This window comes from Typopeltis vanoorti, chromosome 15 (assembly GCF_054136105.1).
Source record: "Typopeltis vanoorti isolate ZY-2024b chromosome 15, IOZ_Tvanoo_1.0, whole genome shotgun sequence".
Taxonomy (NCBI): domain Eukaryota; kingdom Metazoa; phylum Arthropoda; class Arachnida; order Uropygi; family Thelyphonidae; genus Typopeltis; species Typopeltis vanoorti.
In genome coordinates, this window is record NC_143563.1 from 99,007,222 (window position 1) to 99,027,229 (window position 20,008).

General features: G+C 33.6%; 1 protein-coding gene across 15 annotated transcripts in view; it reads left to right on the top strand.

Moving 5' to 3' along the window:
* The window catches only part of LOC150099022 (uncharacterized), a 589,139-nt gene that overhangs the window by 489,158 nt on the left and 79,973 nt on the right, over positions 1-20,008 (top strand). For all 15 annotated transcript variants that reach the window (XM_090405631.1, XM_090405632.1, XM_090405630.1 and 12 more), the window contains one exon: positions 8,608-8,714. In XM_090405631.1, the coding sequence (XP_090261757.1) occupies positions 8,608-8,714 (107 nt within the window). The remainder of the gene's footprint in view (positions 1-8,607; positions 8,715-20,008) is intronic.

Genomic DNA, 20,008 nt, shown 5'->3' on the forward strand with positions numbered 1-20,008 from the left:
TCTCTTTTGGAAGCATATGCCAACAAAAACTAAAGCATCTCAACTAGGATACAAAGTATCTAAAGATAGTCTTATGCTTTTATTAAGAAGCAATTCAGAAGGCGACTTTAAACTCAAGCCTGTGTTAGTTTATCATGCGCAAAATCAAAGATCTAACATAATTGGAGAAATCGGCACAATTGGAAAAGAACTTGCATTTAATGAACTGGATAATGTAGATGTGAAAAACTTGCTCAATTCCCATTCAGAACAGTTAAGTGAATGCAAGTTAATTAAATGCAAGTTAAGAACTTGCATTTAATGAACTGAATAATGTAGGTGTGAGAAACTTGCTCAATTCCCATTCAGAACAGTTAAGTGAGAATGATCTTCAACTAGAAAAACAGTGTGCATATGAAGAAGAAGATAAGGAGTGTAAACAAGAAAGAATGTTACAATTAAGTGGCTAACTGCAAAAGAACTTTAGCTAGTTTTCAATTGCATTGAGCATGATAAGGAAATTTTGTTTGATGCTGATCCTGATATGGAACAAAGCAAACTTCAAAGTCCGCTGAAATCTTGTTAAAGGGATTGCCAGCTATCGCAAATTGCATGATGAGATGAAAAAGTCAAGCACTATTCAAACATCTTTACTTAATTTTTTTGTAAAAAAGTAGCTCAACAAATATTTAGACATTAAATAAAAATTTAAGCAATTGATTTTTAGTAACTTTGATGAGTTTATCCTCTAATATAGCTTATACTGTACATTTTTTTTTTTCAAATTTACGCTAACTGATGGATGAATTATAATTATTCCTATTGCTTATTGTATTCGCTTAATGCGATTTCGTATAGTGCACATTAATTGATGGATTGATTAATCTCGTTAAAGGAGGTTTTTCTGTATTAACAAATTGCTACACGATGTTTCAAACTCTGGTCATTCCTTTGCACTATATATAAACTAAACACTATATAAAAACAGAAAAGAAAAGTAAATGAAATCATAGTTGTAGTAGGTGCAAACAATGTAACTAGCGATAAGTTCAGTATGAGAGAGGACATGAAAGGGTTGTTGGAAGAAGCGAGAGTAAAGAGTGAGAAAGTGAAAATCATCAGTATTTTACCTCCCTATGATAAAAATGAATTAAGAAGAGGGGGCCATGATGCAAATGATTCGATGCATAGGCTGTGTGGAAGGAATGGATGCAAGTTTTTGGATGTGTGGAGTGATTTTGATGGAAGACTAGATTTGTATAAGAGGGACGGCCTACACCTGAATGCGTTTGGTATCAGGAATCTAGAAAAACTAATAACTGGTATGATACCTAACACAGAATCAGAGAAACAGAGAGTCAGGGAAACTAAATTATAAAGGGAGGAATGGTGTGAATGTGAGTGTAAGAGCGACAATGTTATATAACTGTGTTAATGATGTGAATGGGCTTTGTCATGGAAATGTTGACGAGGAGAGAATGATTTTGGGTTTGTGTTCAAATGTGGCAAAGATGTCTATGTGTGTAAGGCATTAGAGAATAGAGATCTGCAAGTTGGCCAACTGTGTCAGACAAAACAATACAAAAGAACAAAGAGGTAGATTATTATGTCTGTACATGAATTCTAGGAGTATCAGAAACAAAGGGATAGAGTTTGATGCCTTAGTCAATATGTTGCGACCTCAGATTGTAGGTATTAGTGAGACCTGGCTATCAAAATCAGACCTACTAACTGGTATCGAGTGTCAAGAGCACACACCATTTTTAGGAAGGATAGAGAAGAGAGGAGGGGGATGTGCTGCTAATGATATCAGATTACTTGAATCCAGTTAGAGTTGAGACTATGATTGTACTACTACTGTTAACAGTATTTCATGTGGCAATGAGTTTGAAGCCATCTGGTGTGAGGTGGAATCTAACAAAATCAATTACATAGTGGGGTGTTGTTACAGACCTGGTGGATTGGTTGCTGGTGATGAAGAAATGCATCCCCAAATAGAAAAGATGAGTGCGAAAAGAGTAATCATAATGGGAGACTTTAATTATCCAAATATTGATTGGGTAGCAGTAGAATCTCATGAGAAGAATGAAAATGCATTTATTGAGCTGTTGTGGGACATCTTCCTCAAGCAGCATGTGACAGAAGGAACTCGAGGGCAAAGAATATTAATTTGATTACAGTGTCAGAGGGTGTTTCAGTTAAAGACGTAACTATTCTGCCTCTGGTTTGTGACAGTGATCATGCAGTACTTACTTGGGAAGTGACTAAGTTTATAAATGTTCCATTCAGAAAAGGCTACATGCTGAAACTACAAAGCAGAAAATTATGATCAACTGAGGAATATACTGAGTTCAGTGGAATGGGATCGGTTGCCAAATGGAAAGAATATTGACAGTGCATGGGAAGCATTTAAACAATATTTAAATGATGCGATATCAGAATGTGTCCCGAGAGTTTGAAGAATAAATAGAGTAGGAGTCAAATGGATGTGAGCTTATTAAGTAAGAGATCCATAAGAAAAGGATGATGTGGAAGGAATACCGTTTGCATAAGGATGACGTCCGTTTATGAACGTTATAAGCAGCAGGCTAAAACAGTCACAACTGTCGTATGGAAAGCAAAGCAAAGTCTGAGTATGAAAGGAAACTGGCTCTGTGTGCTAAAGACAACCCACAACAATTCTATCAATATGCTGCAAGTAAAAGAAAGAATGAATATGAAAGAATAACTCTTCTAAATCCAGATGGTGTGAGGGTTACAGATACAGAGGAGGTTGTTCAGTTAATGAGTGCCCATTTTGTTAAAAGCTATCAACCTGGTGAATGCAACATTGAGCTCACTGTTACCTCTTCACTAGATGAAGAAACGCAGGTGTGTGATGCCGAGGTATTAGAGCTGTTACAAAAATTGAATAAGAATTCAGCAATAGGGACTGATGAAATATCAGCATGTGTGCTAAAAGATTGTTCAACTGAATTGGCCATTCCTTTGACCAAGCTGTTTAATATGAGTCACAGAACAGGGAAGATTCTGCAGGAATGGAAAGAATGTGTGGTAATTCCATTGCACAAGGGTGGTGCAAAGACTGATGTATCCAACTATCGACTAATTAGTATCTCAGGAGTGGTGGTGAAGATTTTTCAAAAATTGGTTAGGGCTCGCATTCAGAAATGGGTTGACAGCAAATCTCTACTTTGCAGTGAATGAACAACATGGCTTTACTAAGGGAAGGACATGTTTTAGCAACTTGCTCACATTCTATAACAAAGTTACCATTGAACTAGACAAGGTGAATGGATACCATGATACTGATTTTTGGATTTGGACAGAAAACAGCATGGTAGACTGTTGCATAAATTGGAGAAAATGAGTTTGGGTTATATAATATTAGCATGGATAAGAGGATGGCTAACTGACAGATATCAAAAAGTGGTATACGGAGGATCTGAGTCTGCAACGTTTAAGGTAACAAGTGGTGTACCACAAGGATCAGTGCTTGGTCCACTGTTGTTCAATCTGTACATTAATGATATTGGGAAGGATTTGACAAGCAACATACAGCTATTTGCTGATGATGCAAAGATAGGTAGGGTAATCAGGAATACTGCTGATATGCAGAACTTTCAGAATGATTTGAATAGGCTGGAATTATGGGCATGGGAAAATGGGTGTCAGTTCAATGTGAGTAAATGTAAAGTCATTCACTTCGGCATGGTTAGATATCCAATGTCGTATTATATTGGTGGGATTATGCTAGAAGAAACTGATGAGGCTAAGTATCTTGGAGTGTTAATAGCTAGGAAGTTGAAGTTCAGGGGCAATGTGGCAAAGATTGCAAATGCAACTCAAAAGATAATTACAGTGCTGAACGAACGTTCAGCACTGTAATTATCTTTTGATAATTACAGTGCTGTAATTGTAAAGACTGTAAATGTAAAGATAAGGATGTTATTTTTCCCCTTTACAAGGTCTTGATAAGACCACACTTGGACTATTGTGCACAGGTCTGGTCTCTTGGTTTCCATTGTGATTCTGATATATTAGAGAGAGAGAGAGAGAGAGAATTGTGGAATAGTGATTATGAAGACATATTGAAAATTTGTAGACTGCAGACATTTGCAAACAGGAGAACGAAGGGTGATACGATTGAGACTTACAAATTTCTGAAAGAGTCATACAGGATTTCAATTTATGGAGGGTTGGGAAGGACAAAAGGGCATCCTTGGAAGCTGAGAATGAAGTCTGCCAAGAAAGGTGTGAGCGCTAGATTTTTCTCAGAGAGGGTGGTGTGTGATTGGAATGGATTGCCTTTGTATGTTGTGAGTGCAAGCAGTGTGAATGAATTCAAGAATAAGTATGATAGCTTGTGTGTAGCATGTGGCCTCCCTTGATGAGTCTCTGACTCCCTGGAGGTCTCTCTTAATAATAATAATAATAATATACATGAGAATATCTGTACCAATAACTTACTTTTGAAAGATGCCTCCATGATTTCTAATACAATTGTTGAGCTTTTATATTTTATTGATTAGCTAGTTTATGTATATGTGTTAAGACAATTAAATCAATAGTTGAGCAATTACAGATGTTGTCCCAGTAGCATTATCAAGAAATGTAGACTTGAAATATGGAAAAATATAAAACCTCGGTGAATATATCAGGCATTTGTCTTATTGCTAAAGATTCATTTAGTAATGAACCACTCTCATCAGAAAGAACATATTTCGAAAAGAGTTCTCAGGAAGAAGGATCTACAATCATACCAACTTATTACTATGATTACGTCATTTTTATAAGCATCTAAAAAGTTTTCTAGTGAATCAGGGAAAGGAAGGACCAAAAAGGTCATTGTGAAAATCAGTGGAGGTGTAGAATAAATTTCCTCCTCCCTCAAATTAATTAGAGCACATGTTGTATTATAACAAACTTTTTTTTATCTCTACAGGTCTCTAAATAAAGATTCCAAGAAATGATATTCTTGATTTAACCCTTTATCCTAGCATAAGCAAGGTTTGCTTGTGAAGTGTTTTCACTGGGCTACTTGTGCATAACAGCTAATAGCTTCATCATTTGCCTTAGTATCCCATAATGCAATGCAATGCACAGACCCTTTTGGATGTATAATGTTATGCATTATACATCCAGAAGGTCACACACAAACACTGCTTGTTTACACTTGGATAGAGGATGAAAAAGAATCTTCTGTTTTGCCAAGTGTGTTCGTTTTTCCTTTATTTCATTATTAAAATGATCCAGTAAAGATGCATAATACAATCCGGTAATTGTTTAGCCCTTTTCCAAGAAGTCTATGAAGATTATGCCACGAGCATCCCAGAAGACGGTGGCCATAACCTTTCCTGCTGAAGGAACGGTTTTTGCATTCTTTGGTGCAGATTCCCCACTTGCAATTCATTGTTTTGACTGTTCCTTGGTCTCAGGCTGGTAGTGATGAATCCATGTTTCGTCCACTGTTACGAAATGATGCAAAAATTCCTCTGGATTCCGTTGAAACAGCTTCAAGCTATCCTTGCAACAGTTCACACGTTGAGCAAACGCGGCACCCATCTTGCAGATAGTTTTCTCGTGTATAAATGTGCATGTAAAATACTATGTACGTGGTCATTTGAGATGCCCACAGCCTTAGCAATTTCACTCACCTTCACTCTTCTATTATCCATCACCATATCATGAATTTTTTCAATAATTTCTGGAGTAGTGACCTCAACATGGCGTCCAGAACGTTTAGCATCAATTGTGCTCATATGACCACTTCAAAAGTTACTAAATCACTTATAAACCATTCTAATCGAAGGTGCAGTCTCACCATAATGTTTATCAAGCTTAGCTTTGGTTTCCTGAGCCGTTTTCCCTTTCAAAAAGTAATGTTTAATCACTACACGAAATTCTTTCTCATCCATTTTTCACAAATCATGGTACTTGATCGATTCAAATGAATGCCAAACACAAAGTAATAGATATATCTGACTGAAACTTAGTGTGTGATCCTCCAACAGTTGCCAGCAATTAAAAATAACCTCGATACGTACTGGTGGCACCATCTCTTAGACTTTGCACGGACTTAGCAAACAGCCCTCATATTTCTTCCTATATCATATATCTTCTTTTTCCATCTATCAACCAAATTTTGTATCCCACAGATTCATTTGTTTCTTCCTGTGTCATATATTCTCATTTCCACATATCAACCAAATTTTGTAATCCACAGATTTTCAATCTATCCTTAATGAGAGCACTCCACAGACCAGTCAGTGTCTTTATCACTTGACTCTGGATCTTTTCCACCACTTCCTCATCCACACAAAACACAGACAACCAAATCTGTGCACAATAAGTTATTCATATGTAAGCCTGTAAATAGGGATAATATTTCTTTATCCCCCAATTCTCACCGTTTCAACATCCAGTAATCTTTACAGGACATATTTGAATGCACAGCTTCTAATCTTTTCATCCCAAGTCTTACCATTTGCTACATTGAACTGGCAGTTATGGTTCACTAGAACAGAGATATCTCTAAAAATATTTTTAAACCAGGAATTATCTCAACAATAATCATAGCTGATAAAGTAGAATATTTAATTATGAATTAATTAACAGATATTTTAGTATCACAAAACATCGTCAGTAGATAAAACTAAGAGAACAGTAGGAAAATTAAGTGACTTAAACTTCATCTTATTCTTCTACAAGCTTCCTTTCTGCAATTTGCCTTAATCTCTTCACCCTTTTTTATACATAGGGAATGTGATAGGTGTGCTCCAATCATATAGAATTTGATCCTCTGAATTATGCTTTATAGCCACTGTCAGATATCTATTCCAGCTGCCTTTCTGCATTTCAGATTTTTGATGACTTTTTCTACTTCGAGCTAATTGAATTCCTCTTGAATGCTTTCTACTATTGTGCTGTCACTGCTTGTTTCATTTAACAGTCTTTTTGAAATAATTATTTCAGACATCTAGAATATCTTTATGTTCAGTTTTCATGTCACCTTTATCACCTCTAATTTGTTTTAAAGTACTCTTGTCTCCATTTCTAAGCTTTTCAATAACCTCCAGAGTATTTTACCTTCTTTCTAATATTAATTTCCTGTTTTTACTTGTCTGCCCATGATTTGTTTAGCTACTTTAACACAGTTCTTTCTTACATTTTTCTCTGTATTCCCTCAGAAGACAAGCTGACTTACTTGCCAGGAGCTTTTGATATGATTTCTTCTTTTCTTGGTCAGCGCTTTGGTTGGCTAAATCCCAAATTGCCAGCACATCCTTATTTGTTCTGTATATATGTAGTTACATGCTAATGAGGTGCACCATGAGAAGGTGAAGATTGAACATTAGGTCAGAAGCTCTTGGCATTCATGATCCCTTATTCCTGTGGAAAGGTCTACATAGATCAAACTGGGAGAAATTTTGAAATCTATTAAAAAAAAAAAAAGGAGCACATAAGCAATGTTGAAAAGAATAGAGACAAAAAAGAGTAATCATTCACTTGGCACAATAAACAGAAACCAAGTACTTTATACTTCATGACATCTGAAAGTCTTTAATTTGTGTATATATTATTTAGGACCTCTGTTATGCTAGCAATCACCTACAAGTTTTACACAATAACATACAGACTGTATGTGATGTGCCTAATGATATGCTTAAGTGACCCATGGAGCAATCATTTGTAAAATGATAGCTGCTGAAGCATTTTAAATCTTTTTGTATGTTCCTTAGAAATCTTTTTTGAAGATGTATTAACCAATGAAAGACAGTGAGACATGTAGAAGAAATATTTATTTTAAAAACCTCTGATTTTAAACCATTGTAGTTATTTATAATACTGATCATTTTTACTATGCATCTTTTATTGTCACCAGTTTTAATATATATTTATTATTATTACATTTGATTTCTTATGCAGTTCTAGGATACTCATTGCAGGGGAGTGCTACACAATTCACCCATCCACCTTTTTTTTTTTTTTTTTTAATGTGAATTTCCACTAAGAAAAGTTATAAAACCTATGGTATATACCATATTTATAACTTTTATATTAGCACTGTGGCTGTACTATGGGTTAGATAATCTGGAAGCACTGCTCTTGGCCAGACAGAATGTTTTCCATTCACTCCAGACCTACAGTAATGAAGGTAGTGGTCTCACTCTATAACAAATAAAATAAAATAAAATATCATTCACTTACTACACAATGTATAGTATATTTTTGTCTGTTAAATGCATTATGCTCTCTGACTGGTTTGCTTTTTCACAGAGGAAAGACTTGATTTTTTTTTCTAGATGGAAACCTGCTGTCTCTATGTATGACTGGTTAGTTCAGTTTACTTTGTAAAAGTTTATATAAAGATTCCTCTCATCACGACAATAATTAAACTTAGATCCTTTCCCTGTGAAAGGCAATGTCATCCTTACACATGGGCTGTGCTAAATTATTTTTTCTCTTTCATTCCAGTTTCACTATATGTGTACTGCAGAGCAAGTACAGAATATATAAAACATGGGTACATATATGAGATGCAGGTGATTAAATCAATAGATGATGATTCTTGAACATGCATGTTTGTAACATAATTCTGATTATTTTATTTTATTTTTTTTCCAGTCTGATATCATTATTCCATCTCTCGATGATCTTACTGAATTTAAAGGATTTATAGTGTTATCTTCAGAGAAAGTGTATATTATGAGGGTTCTCGATGAGACAGAGAGGTATGCATAATCACTACATGAACTTATCAGTGTGTGTGTGTATAAAAAGAACTGCTTGGTTTAAATTAACATTTAAACATTTACATTTAATTTATACTTTATTTTTATACTTAATTTATATTTACTTTATTTAATTATAATTTATTAAATTATTTAATTTATTTAAACATAACATTTAATATATATATATATATATATTTTTTTTTTTTTTAAAGCAATAAAGATATAACAATATCTTTAATAATTTTATATATATATTATTATTTTCTCTCTCTCTTTATATTAGTATAAAATTATATTAGAAAAAAAAAATATATATATATATATATTATATATTCTCGTCATATATATATATATATATTCTTGATAGCACAGCCACAGTAATAGGGTACTAATGCACTGTTGGGATTTTCAACCTTGTGTATGTATTATCCAGAACATTTTGCCACTTAAAGGCTATTTTTTATCATCTGTTTTCTTTCCAAAGTCTGCCTATAATTTTTATTTTCTTACTTTCATGCTTTACTTTCCTGTATTTAGTTAATATTCTCTAAGAGTATATACGAGGGTGGCCTGAAAAGTTCTTGGCCTAACAATAAAAAAACGAATTTATAATTTCAAAATTATTTTTATTTTTCAACATAATTTTCCTTAAGCCTAATACATTTATTCCAGTGATGCTCCAGCGCAATTATCCCTATCCCTGTAGTGGTTCTCAGTAAGATCTGCAAAATATCTCTCTACAGCAGCTGCAATCACCTCTTAATTCGAAGAAAACGCTTCCAAGCAATGAATAGTTTTAATTTTGGGAAGAGATAGAAGTCAGAGGGAGCCAAATCTAGGGAATAGGGTGGATGTTCCATTAATTTATAGTGTAGATCCCTTCATTTTCTCATTGCCAAAACACCTTTGTGGGCAGGTGCATTGTCCTGATAAAAGACAATTTTTTTCTTCTGCAAACTGGGTCTTTTCTCACGAATTTTTTCATCTAGTCTGGTTAAAAGATCGGAATAATATTCCCCAGTTATTGTTTTACCCTTTTCAAGATGATTAATAAACAAAATGCTTTTAGCATCCCAAAACACCAATGCCATGAAATTTTCTGCTGATGGAACTGACTCTGTCTTCTTTGGCACTGAACAACCGGCTTCTGTCCACTGTTTGGATTCTGGTGTGTAATGGTGAATCCAAGTCTCATCCATAGTAATAAATCGACACACAAAATCAGTTTTATTCTTGTTAAAATGCTCCAAGTACTGCTCAGAGATTTTCATGCAAGTGCATTTTTGAACTTCTGTGAGCAAGCGTGTCACCCATCTTGCGCAAAGCTTTTTCATTTGCAATTCTTCATGCAAAATATATCCTACACGTTCTTTTGAAATGCTTATGGTCTCAACAATTTCAAGCACTTTGACTTGCCGGTCATCCAATACCATATCATGCACTTGATCAATGATTTCTGGTGTTACACTTTTTTGAAGGATGATCCACGTCCTTCACGTGGATCATCTTCAAGGCTGGTACAGCTGTGTTTAAACTCGGCAGCCCATTTCTTAATTGTCAGAAATGAAGAAGAGTGCCTATAAACTTTCATGAACTTTGAATGAATTTCTTTTGGTGTTAAACCTTCTTTTACAAAGAATTTTATAACTGCAAAATACTCAATTTTATCTATTTTAAATGGATACGGACAACACTTTTGCTTCAGACAGCTGTATAAAACAAACTACTTGATAGAATGACTTGTAATTTCACATGGATGCTTATGACAGGTGTACCAACTTAGAAAAAAAAAAAAATCGTGACAATAGTTGCCATCTATGGTTGAGGCAGAGAACTTTTCAGTCCACTGTCATATTGATTTGACTCAACTTCCAGAACTTTTTTCTATGCTTTTCCTTATTTGGATTGTTTCATTCATTTTTTTAGCTTGTCCACAACACATTTTTTACTTTCTTCAGATTTCCATTGAATCCTAAAGTTTAGTTCTTTTAAATTTGCATTATTTTATCTCCGGTAATGTTCTTTCTTTCATTTTGATGTTCTCATTTATTGATGACCATTTAATTTTCCTACCAGTCACACCATATTTATACATCCACCAAAATATGGATGTGAATCAATACATTAGTGTTAAAGAAACATTGATAAAGAAGTGCTGGCCATCAGTTATCTCCATTAAGAGGTGTGATGATCTTTCACACTCAGGAAAACATTTAGTTGGATTTACTCAAGTTTATAGCTCTCTATCAGAGATAATACTGAAAGCAAGAAATACATAGTTTGTTCCTTATAATATATGAGTCATAATCCTAAATATCGATATAGAAGTATTGATATGGGGTGCTTAAGGGTCAGAGCTCTATAACTGAGAGGAGACCTCCACATATCCTTTAAAGGAATGCGGAGAACCAACCAGGGCTTCTGACCTAATGTCCAATCCTAACCTTCTCGTGGTGCACCCTGTTGGGTATCTACTTGGATACTGAACGAACGAGGATGAACTGACAATTTGGGATTTAGCCAACCAAATTGTATTCTTATTGGTTAAACCAAAATAAAAAATGATGGTACAACATGATAAATTTTTCATGCCAGCTGGGGCGTCGCCCGGTTAAACAAGGGCCCCCATTGTTTTCGCCAGGGAACCAGGGCGAACAGCGAAAAGTCAGCTACTGGAACAAATCTGAAAACAAACCCCAACTCAACATCACGAGAGTTAAAGAACGGTAATATCAACGTAAGAAGCCTGAATCGCAAAGAAATGATGCTAGCTGAGGAATAGAAAGTACCAGATCGACATAATAGGGGTGACTGAAACAAAAAAGACCAAAACTGGTGTGATCTTTCTGAGCAATAAATATAAAATGTTATATTCAGGAAATCACAATCAAGGAAAAGAAGGAGTAGCCATAGTATTCAACACAAAATACGAGGCTAATCTTCTTGAATGGCAGTCAGTCTCAAGTAGAGTACTGTGGGCAAATATGAGAATGGGGAACTGGACAATGAGACTTATTTGTGCCTATGGTCTCGCAGAAGGTTCTACTAAGGTAGAAGTGGAGGAAATTTTTGAGGCTTTAGAAAAAGCAACTGACACAATGAAAAAGGAAAAGTTGGTCCTTGTTGGGGGATCTAAATAGCAGAGTAGAAAATGATTGTGAGACATACAAAAATATTTTGGGAAAATTTGGAGAAAAGAGTAAAGCTAATAATAATGGCAAATATCTGTTGGATTTCCGCTCAGGACATGGACTGATTATTACTAACACCATGTTCCAACATAAGAATGTGCACAATTCACATGGAGAGAAGAGGCTGGGAATAAGAAAAGTCTCATTGACTATGTTATTGTTGATAGTGATGTTTTCTCCCTGGTGCAGGACACCAGAGTGTACCGGAGAGATTTGAAATTGGAAGTGATCACTATTTAGTCTTGAGCAGGATAAAATTGAATTTCATATTGAAAAGAATAACATGTAAGAAAGTTTTAAAGTGAATAAAAGTTGAGCAGCTCTCAGATGTGAACTGTAGACTAAAATACACAAAGATTATTGAAGAAAAAATGAAAGAGTTTGAGAACAGGAATCAAACCTTGGAGATTCAGTGGCAAACTCTGAAGAAAACATTGATTGATTCTGACAGAGAGGCATGTGGTGAGGTTATCTGCAAGGATAAAAAAATCAGAACTCCCTGGTGGACACAGGAAGTTAAAGAAGCAGTAAAGGAAAAGAAGAAAACATATCAAAAGTTCCTGTCAAATAAATCAGCTTGTGCTCTTAGAGAATATAGAGACAAATGCAAGAATGCTAAACACTGTGTAAAACTAGTTAAACAAAAGTCATGGGAGGACTTAGGCAAGAATATAAAAAATAAATATCAAGAAGGTGGCAAAATATTCTGGAGGTTGTTGAAAAAGCTTAAGAATGGAGGAAAGAGTACTGTAAAAGGAGTTAGAGATGATAAAGGTGACATGAAAATGGGAGAAAAAGATATCCTTGAGGTATGGAGTAATTACTTTGAAAAACTGCTAAATGAAACAAGCAGTGATGACAGCACAGTGGTAAAAAACACTGACCAGGCATGCAGTCAGGAATACATATCCATACTTGAAGTAGAAAAAGCCATCAAATGCTTGAAATGTGGAAAGGCAGCAGGAGTACTTGATATTCGACCAGAAATGCTGAAGCATGGTGGTATAAGAGTCTTACAGTGGCTGCACTGCATAGTTCAGAAGGCCTGGACTGACGGACAAATTCCCGATGATTGGAGTAGAGCTCTCATAGTACCCATATATAAAAAAGGGAAATAAAACTGAATGTGAGAATTACAGAGGTATTTCCCTACTGAGTGTTCCTGGCAATATCTATGCAAGTATACTTGAGAAACAGTTGAGAAGAATTGTGGAAGAAAAGCTTGGTGAAGAACAAGCTGGATTCAGGCCAAATAGAGGCTGTCAGGATCAAATCTTCACTTTATGACAAATAGTCGAGAAAGCACTGGAATATGCTTTCTCATCAACACAAGACAGTAATGATGATTACTGTCTTGTGTTGATGACAAATTTAATTGCAACCAAGCAAAAAAAACTCTATACATCTATCTCTAATTAAAGATCTGTATTTAAGTTTTGTCGATCTAGAAAAGTCATATGACAAGGTGCCAAGAGAGAAGCTATTCAATACGCTGCAGTTATATGGTGTCAATAGGGCATTATATCAAGCAATACTTAGTTTTTATTTGAGTTGTGAGTCAGCAGTTAGAATTGAAGGAAGCACAGGAAGATGGTTTAATGTTAAATCTGTTGTGAGACAAGGATGTACATTATCCCCTCTGTTATTCATTATCTAAATGGATCACATCATGAAGGAAAGTGGTATTAAACCTGATATCAAAATTGGAGATGTTAATGTCAGCTCTTTGCTTTATGCGGGTGATGTTATACTTCTAAATAAATCCGCTACAAGTCTGCAAGATTCTCTGATTAAATTGAATAGCTGTTGTAATAGATATGGTGTGAACAGATGGCATCAATGGCAATATCACATTAAAAATGAGGATATTAGGAAAGAACTTGACATTGTCAGCATCCAGGAATGCGTTAGCAGAGCTAATCTCAGGTGGTATGGTCACTTAAATAGAATGAGCGAGGAAAGATTAGGAAAACAAGTGTTCTCTGCCAGGTTGGCAGCAAAACGACCCACAGAAAGACCAAGGTATAGGTGGATTGATACATGTGAGTGGGTCAAGTCTAATAAGATGTTATATTTTTTAGGATCCGCATATAATGCGAATCCCTAACTTTAAGTAGTATTTTTTACCATAAATTTTGTGCATTATACGCGATAATGTACGGTAAATGTTAAACGATCCACAGGAAGACCAAGATATAGGTGGATTGATACATGGAAGGTACAAAGTGCCTTAGACGATAGAAATATAAGATCTGATAATGTTGGAGTCTTGACAAGTAACAGACTGATTTGGAGGAAAATTATAGGTAGGAAGTTAGTAATGATGTAATTTTTTTCATGTAGTACCATCATATCGTGTACACCCCTTGAGGGTACATGGCAGAAATTTGATGATGAAGAAGAAGTATTGATATAGAAGAGACCAGAACAGTTCATGAGGTTACTTATGAACTGTTCTTGTCTCCTTTTTAATCTAATAACCTCTTTTTGAGGTCTACCCAACCTTCTCATCCCAGTTGATTTATATTTTATTAATTGTTTAGGGTCTCTAGTGTTGGCCGTTTGGTTTACATGTTCTATCAGTTTTGTTTATATTAATTTAGTTTTTCTTTTATTGATTTAATTCTAGTTCTTTTAAAATGTCTCATTTATTTTTTTGGTTTAATAATGTGTATTTTGCAGTTGTTCTCATGAATCTGGTCTCACTTGTTTTTATTCTTTGTTTATCTTGTTTATTTATTGGCCAGAATTCAATGACCTATAATAATATAGTACCGCTAAAGCATCACATATTTTTAAACATGTTTCTTTTTGTATCAGATTAGGATTGAGATTTCTGTTTATCATGCCTATAACCTGTAAAAATTTTGAAGTTTTTAATTTGATGTCTTTTTCTCCTTCGTGTGATATTTCACATCCAAGATAATTAAAAGTATTTATCTGTTCTTTTCTTATTTGATTATTAATAACCATTTTACTTCTTACTGGAGTTTGTCCACAAAATACCATGCTTTTAGATTTCATTCCAGACTGTTCTACTATAATGTTTAAATTATGTAACACTCTTTGTAAACTGTCTTCCTTATATGACATTATTACCTGGTCATCTGCAAATAATATATTTATTTTATCATTCCAGGAAATTTCTATACCTGGGTTATTTAATGCGTTCCACTATCAGTAATTTCAATAATATACCGTATATTATCGCATATAATGCGAACTAGAAATTTTGTTCGAAAACTAGCCCTAAAATGCCATGTCCACATGTAATGCGATCTGTTAATCTTGTTCCATAACATTATAAATAATGCAATACGAATAGTATTGTATTATTTATAATACATATTAATTACATATTTAATTATAATACATATAATTACATACTGTAATTTTATGATAAATTTATGGAAGGACTCCACTTTTTCTTCAAGCTGCTTTGGTAACTTTTGCGCAATTTTTGTTCGGTGTCGTAATGTTAACGCTTTATGTTGCATAAATCTGTTGCACCACCCAGGCGAAGCAAGAAAAGATAAAATACCTGGTGTGTCCTTGAATTTACCATTCTTGAGTTGTAGAGCTCGAAAATGAATTGCATTACTTGTTACTATAATGCCATCTTGTCATTGCGTCAAAATCCATTCATTTAGCTCTTCTTCGAGTTCTGGAAAGGATGCTACATCTCCTCGACAGGCACGTTTCATTTTTGGGATTTTTTCAAAACTGTCTTTTTGCTTATGCCAAAGTCTAATATTACTCTGCTACACTAAATTCTCTCATAGCAACACTATTATGTTCTTCTGCAAACTGCACGACATGCAATTTAAATCCTGCTTCAAAAGATGAACATTTACGTTTTTGTTGGCTCATTTTCAGGCTAGGTTTGTTTAACAAATAATATTTAAAATGAACTGTGGTTAAACCGATATACCTAACTGTGATGTATCTATCTCACTGTGCTCTATCATTCGGCGACGGAGAGCGCATGCGCGGATACGATGCGCGCTCATTCGCCGAATGTGACTGGGTCAAGTCTAATAAGATGTTATATTTTTTAGGATCCGCATATAATGCGAACCCCTAACTTTAAGTAGTATTTTTTACCATAAATTTTGCGCATTATACGCGATAATGTACGGTAAATGTTAAAAAGTGTTTGAAACAGAGGATATCCCTATTTTACACTTTGGTTTATAGGTTGTTTTGCAGAATTAGTTTTTTTCATTTATTTTTAATTTCATTATCTTTTTATATATTCCATATTACTCATAATAAAATGTTAGGTATATTTATTCTTTGTAATATATCAGACATGTCTTTTTACCTTATCGAAGGTAAGGTAAAGAATAAATTATTATGCTTTTTCATAATCTATAAACAAAAGATGAGTTTCTAAATGAAATGCTGCAATAATTTGTTGATTCTCCTTTTCTAAATCCATTTTGACATTCTAATAATTTTTTACTATATATTTTGTAACATATATGAGGGGGAGTCTGGAAAGTTCTGATAAACATGTAGAACAGAAAATGTTATTAAAGCAACTGATATAAACACCAGAAAGAACATATGAGAATATAGGAATATAAGAACATAAGTTACCTTCATAACTCTGCTACTAGTATCTTCTTTCTTGTGGTTATATTAGTTGCTTTAATGTCATTTTTGTTCTAGATGTTTATCAGAACTTTCCAGCCCTATCCTCCCCCATATGAATACATGCTATAAAAACTAATACTCCTGTAATTAGCAGGAGTATTAGTTTTATCCCCTTTTTTAAATATTGTTATTACTATATATGTATTCCATTCTGTTTGTATTTGCACCGTTGTATATATTTTATTTAAATATTTTAATAATTTAATTATCCAGTGAATTTATGCAGCTTGGAGTTTATCCTGTCTTCTCCTGCAGATTTACCTTTTGTATTTTTACTTAGGTTATTCTTTAATTTCTTCATTCTTATTATATCATCATTTTGTAAGTTTTGAGGTATGTTATTATTATTATTATTATTGTCTGTGCATAGATCTGTAAAGTAAAAAGTAATCTAGGAATTCTTTTTAATCTACTTCATAAGTTACATGTGCAGTTTCTTTTATATCTTCATTAAATACTATAAAATACTAATGCTTTAGAATTTTATAGGCATTTTGTTTATATCTTGTTTTGTATATATCTTTTTTTTTTTTTTTTTTTATGTATGATATAAAATGTTTTCCAACTTTCCCTGTGTCTCTGTCTGGTTTCTCTTTTGGCTATTGTTTATCTTTATATATATATATATATATATATATATATTCAGTTTCATCTTCTTGTTTCCTATTATTAACCATCTCTTAAAGGCTAGTTTTTTTTTTTTTTTTAATTTCTGTTATTATTATTATTATTTCATTGTTCCATGTATGTAATATTTTTTATTTTTACGGTATTTTTTTGTGTCCCATATGCTTCCAGTGTAATCATTTCTTTCACATTATTCTATTCTTTCTCTGTATGTTCATTTTCGTGTATTTTTTCTAAATAGTTACTATTCCTCTACTGGTATAAATTTCTTATACTTAAATCATTTAGTAGCCTTACTTTATAATTAGATTTTGTTTAAATAATACAGATATTAAACAAAACATATACAATATATTTTTATATTTCCAGTCCTTTTATCATATAATTTGTTGTTAATTGCAGTAAAAATTAAGCATCCATTGATTGATATGGAAAATGATTTAAATCATTAATTATACACACACATCTCGTACCAGCGTACCAGTCTGGAAAAGCAAACATTTAGAATCTTTAATTTTTCATAATTGCACTTAGATGAACATATAATTTTTTAAGAACTTTATGAACATAATTACTTTCATGAAACAATTATTTTATGAATTAGTTGCATATGTATATGTTTTAAAAAGTTGATTTTTTTATATAGGTCTTATTTATTATTTTTTCAAAATTCTAGTTAGAGGTCATTTCACAGAATGCTTAGAATTCTTGGTAAACTTTCAGCTTCAGCTCCCCCACCCCATTTCCAAGGATGATGCATTACAAACTAAAACAAACATCAATTAAAGATGCAAATTATATTCTTGGTTTAATCCTTTCTTTATTCACATGTAAGCAAACAAAGTTTGCATGTGAAATATGATCACAAATGGGCTACATGTATATAGAGGCTAATGACTTCACATAATTTGCCTTTGTAACATAATGCAATTCATGCACCCTTTTGGGCATGTATAATGATGTATAATGCTATGCATTATGGGAAGGGCCACTACCCAGACTGGTTTCCATACTTCAATAAAAGTGTGTTAAAGTGCAGGAATATCTCACCAAAACTCTGAGTGATCTACAACAGTGCTTCCCAAACTTATAGATGTAAAGGCCCCTTTACAAAAATTAAAATATTTCACAACCTCCATCAAAAAAAAAAAAAAAAAAATTGTAATACAGACATATATTATTATATTTATTGTACAGGTAACCCTCGTATAACGTGGATGTTAGGTTCCATAGAAATGCCGTGTTATACGAGACATAGATCACATAGTAAAAGTAGGGTTAGGTTCCGAAATAATTTTTTTTTTAAATTATATAAACAACAATGACATATCCAACAAAAACAATATTTTTATTTAATTCAGGTAATTCATGTAAGTTAAGAAAACATAAACTATTACAAATACATAGTATAAAATTATAAAAATTACAAATTGTACATAAATTTCATTGCACATAATGCATAAATGTTTTAGACACAAAATAAAGCGCATATTTTAATCGTCATCACTGTCTTCAGAAATAACATTTCGTAGATGTTCTTTAAGTGGACAGAGGTCGTCACCACTTGAAATTTCTTGAACATCATTTGTATAATTCTCATTGCATACTTTGGCTGGTTTAGTCATCAAAAAAGCCAGTAATAAGACTTTGCTTTCCACTATGTTGCAATATTTTATTAAGTTCATAATATGGCGCTATAAAAATTTCCAAATGTCTCCTGAATTTTTCCGAGTGCTCCATTGAGGGATCATTATCCGTAAAATAACTTTCTAACTTTCTTGCCAAGTCCAATCCTTCTGCTAATTTCTTTGAACTAAATTCTTTAACGGATTCATCACAATCAGAATCTTTGGCAGAACTTTCCCCGCCATTTGGTTCTACACCATCTATTAATTGTACAGGTTCCTCCTCATTTAAATCTGTTCCTCCATCAATTAATTCACTAATTTCATTTTCAACCATATCGCAAAAGCCCTCTCCACCAAAAATGTATGCGACGTTTATTATACGACATAGCTCGGCATCCACTGGAGGTACGAAATTTTGTTCCATTACGGCTTCAGACCATTTTTTTTCCAGCAAGCATTAAACGTAGAGGGTTGTAATTCCTTAATGGACAGAGAAATAATTTTTACACAATTTAATATTGAAAACTCTTTCTACGCTTGAGGCAGTGTCATGTTTGGATTAGATTCCATTTTTTCCAAAATTAATTGAAATGTTCGCCAAAAATATAATATGACTTAAATGTTGATATTATTCTGGTTGAATAAGTGAAGTAGTATTAGGTGGCAAAAAAGTTATTTTAATATTCGGATGGCTTAAATTTGTTGAGTGGCCTGGTGCATTATCTAAAATTAGTAGAATTTTGAAGTCCATATTCTTTTTCTTTGTGTAACTTTCTACATCGGGTACAAAATTGAAAAACCGATTTTCAAACATGCTAGCTGTAACCCATGCCTTTTTTGTTGGCCTGCCAATAAACAGGTAGGATGGACTTGTCGAGCCCTTTCATCGCACGAGGATTTGCAGATCGGTTAATAAACATTGGTTTTGTCATGTAATCACCTGATGCATTACTACAAAACAGTAGAGTAATTCTATCTTTGGAAACTTTGAATCCAGGAGCTGATCTTTCATTTTTCGAAATATAGGTGCGTTTTGCCATTTTTTTCCAATATAACCCAGATTCTTCAGCATTGAACACCTGGCCTGCACTGTAACCACCTTCTTTAATGATTTTTAAAAGTTCTACTGGGTATTCCTGGGCAGCTTCAACATCTGCTAATGCTGATTCTCCCTGGATTTTAAGAT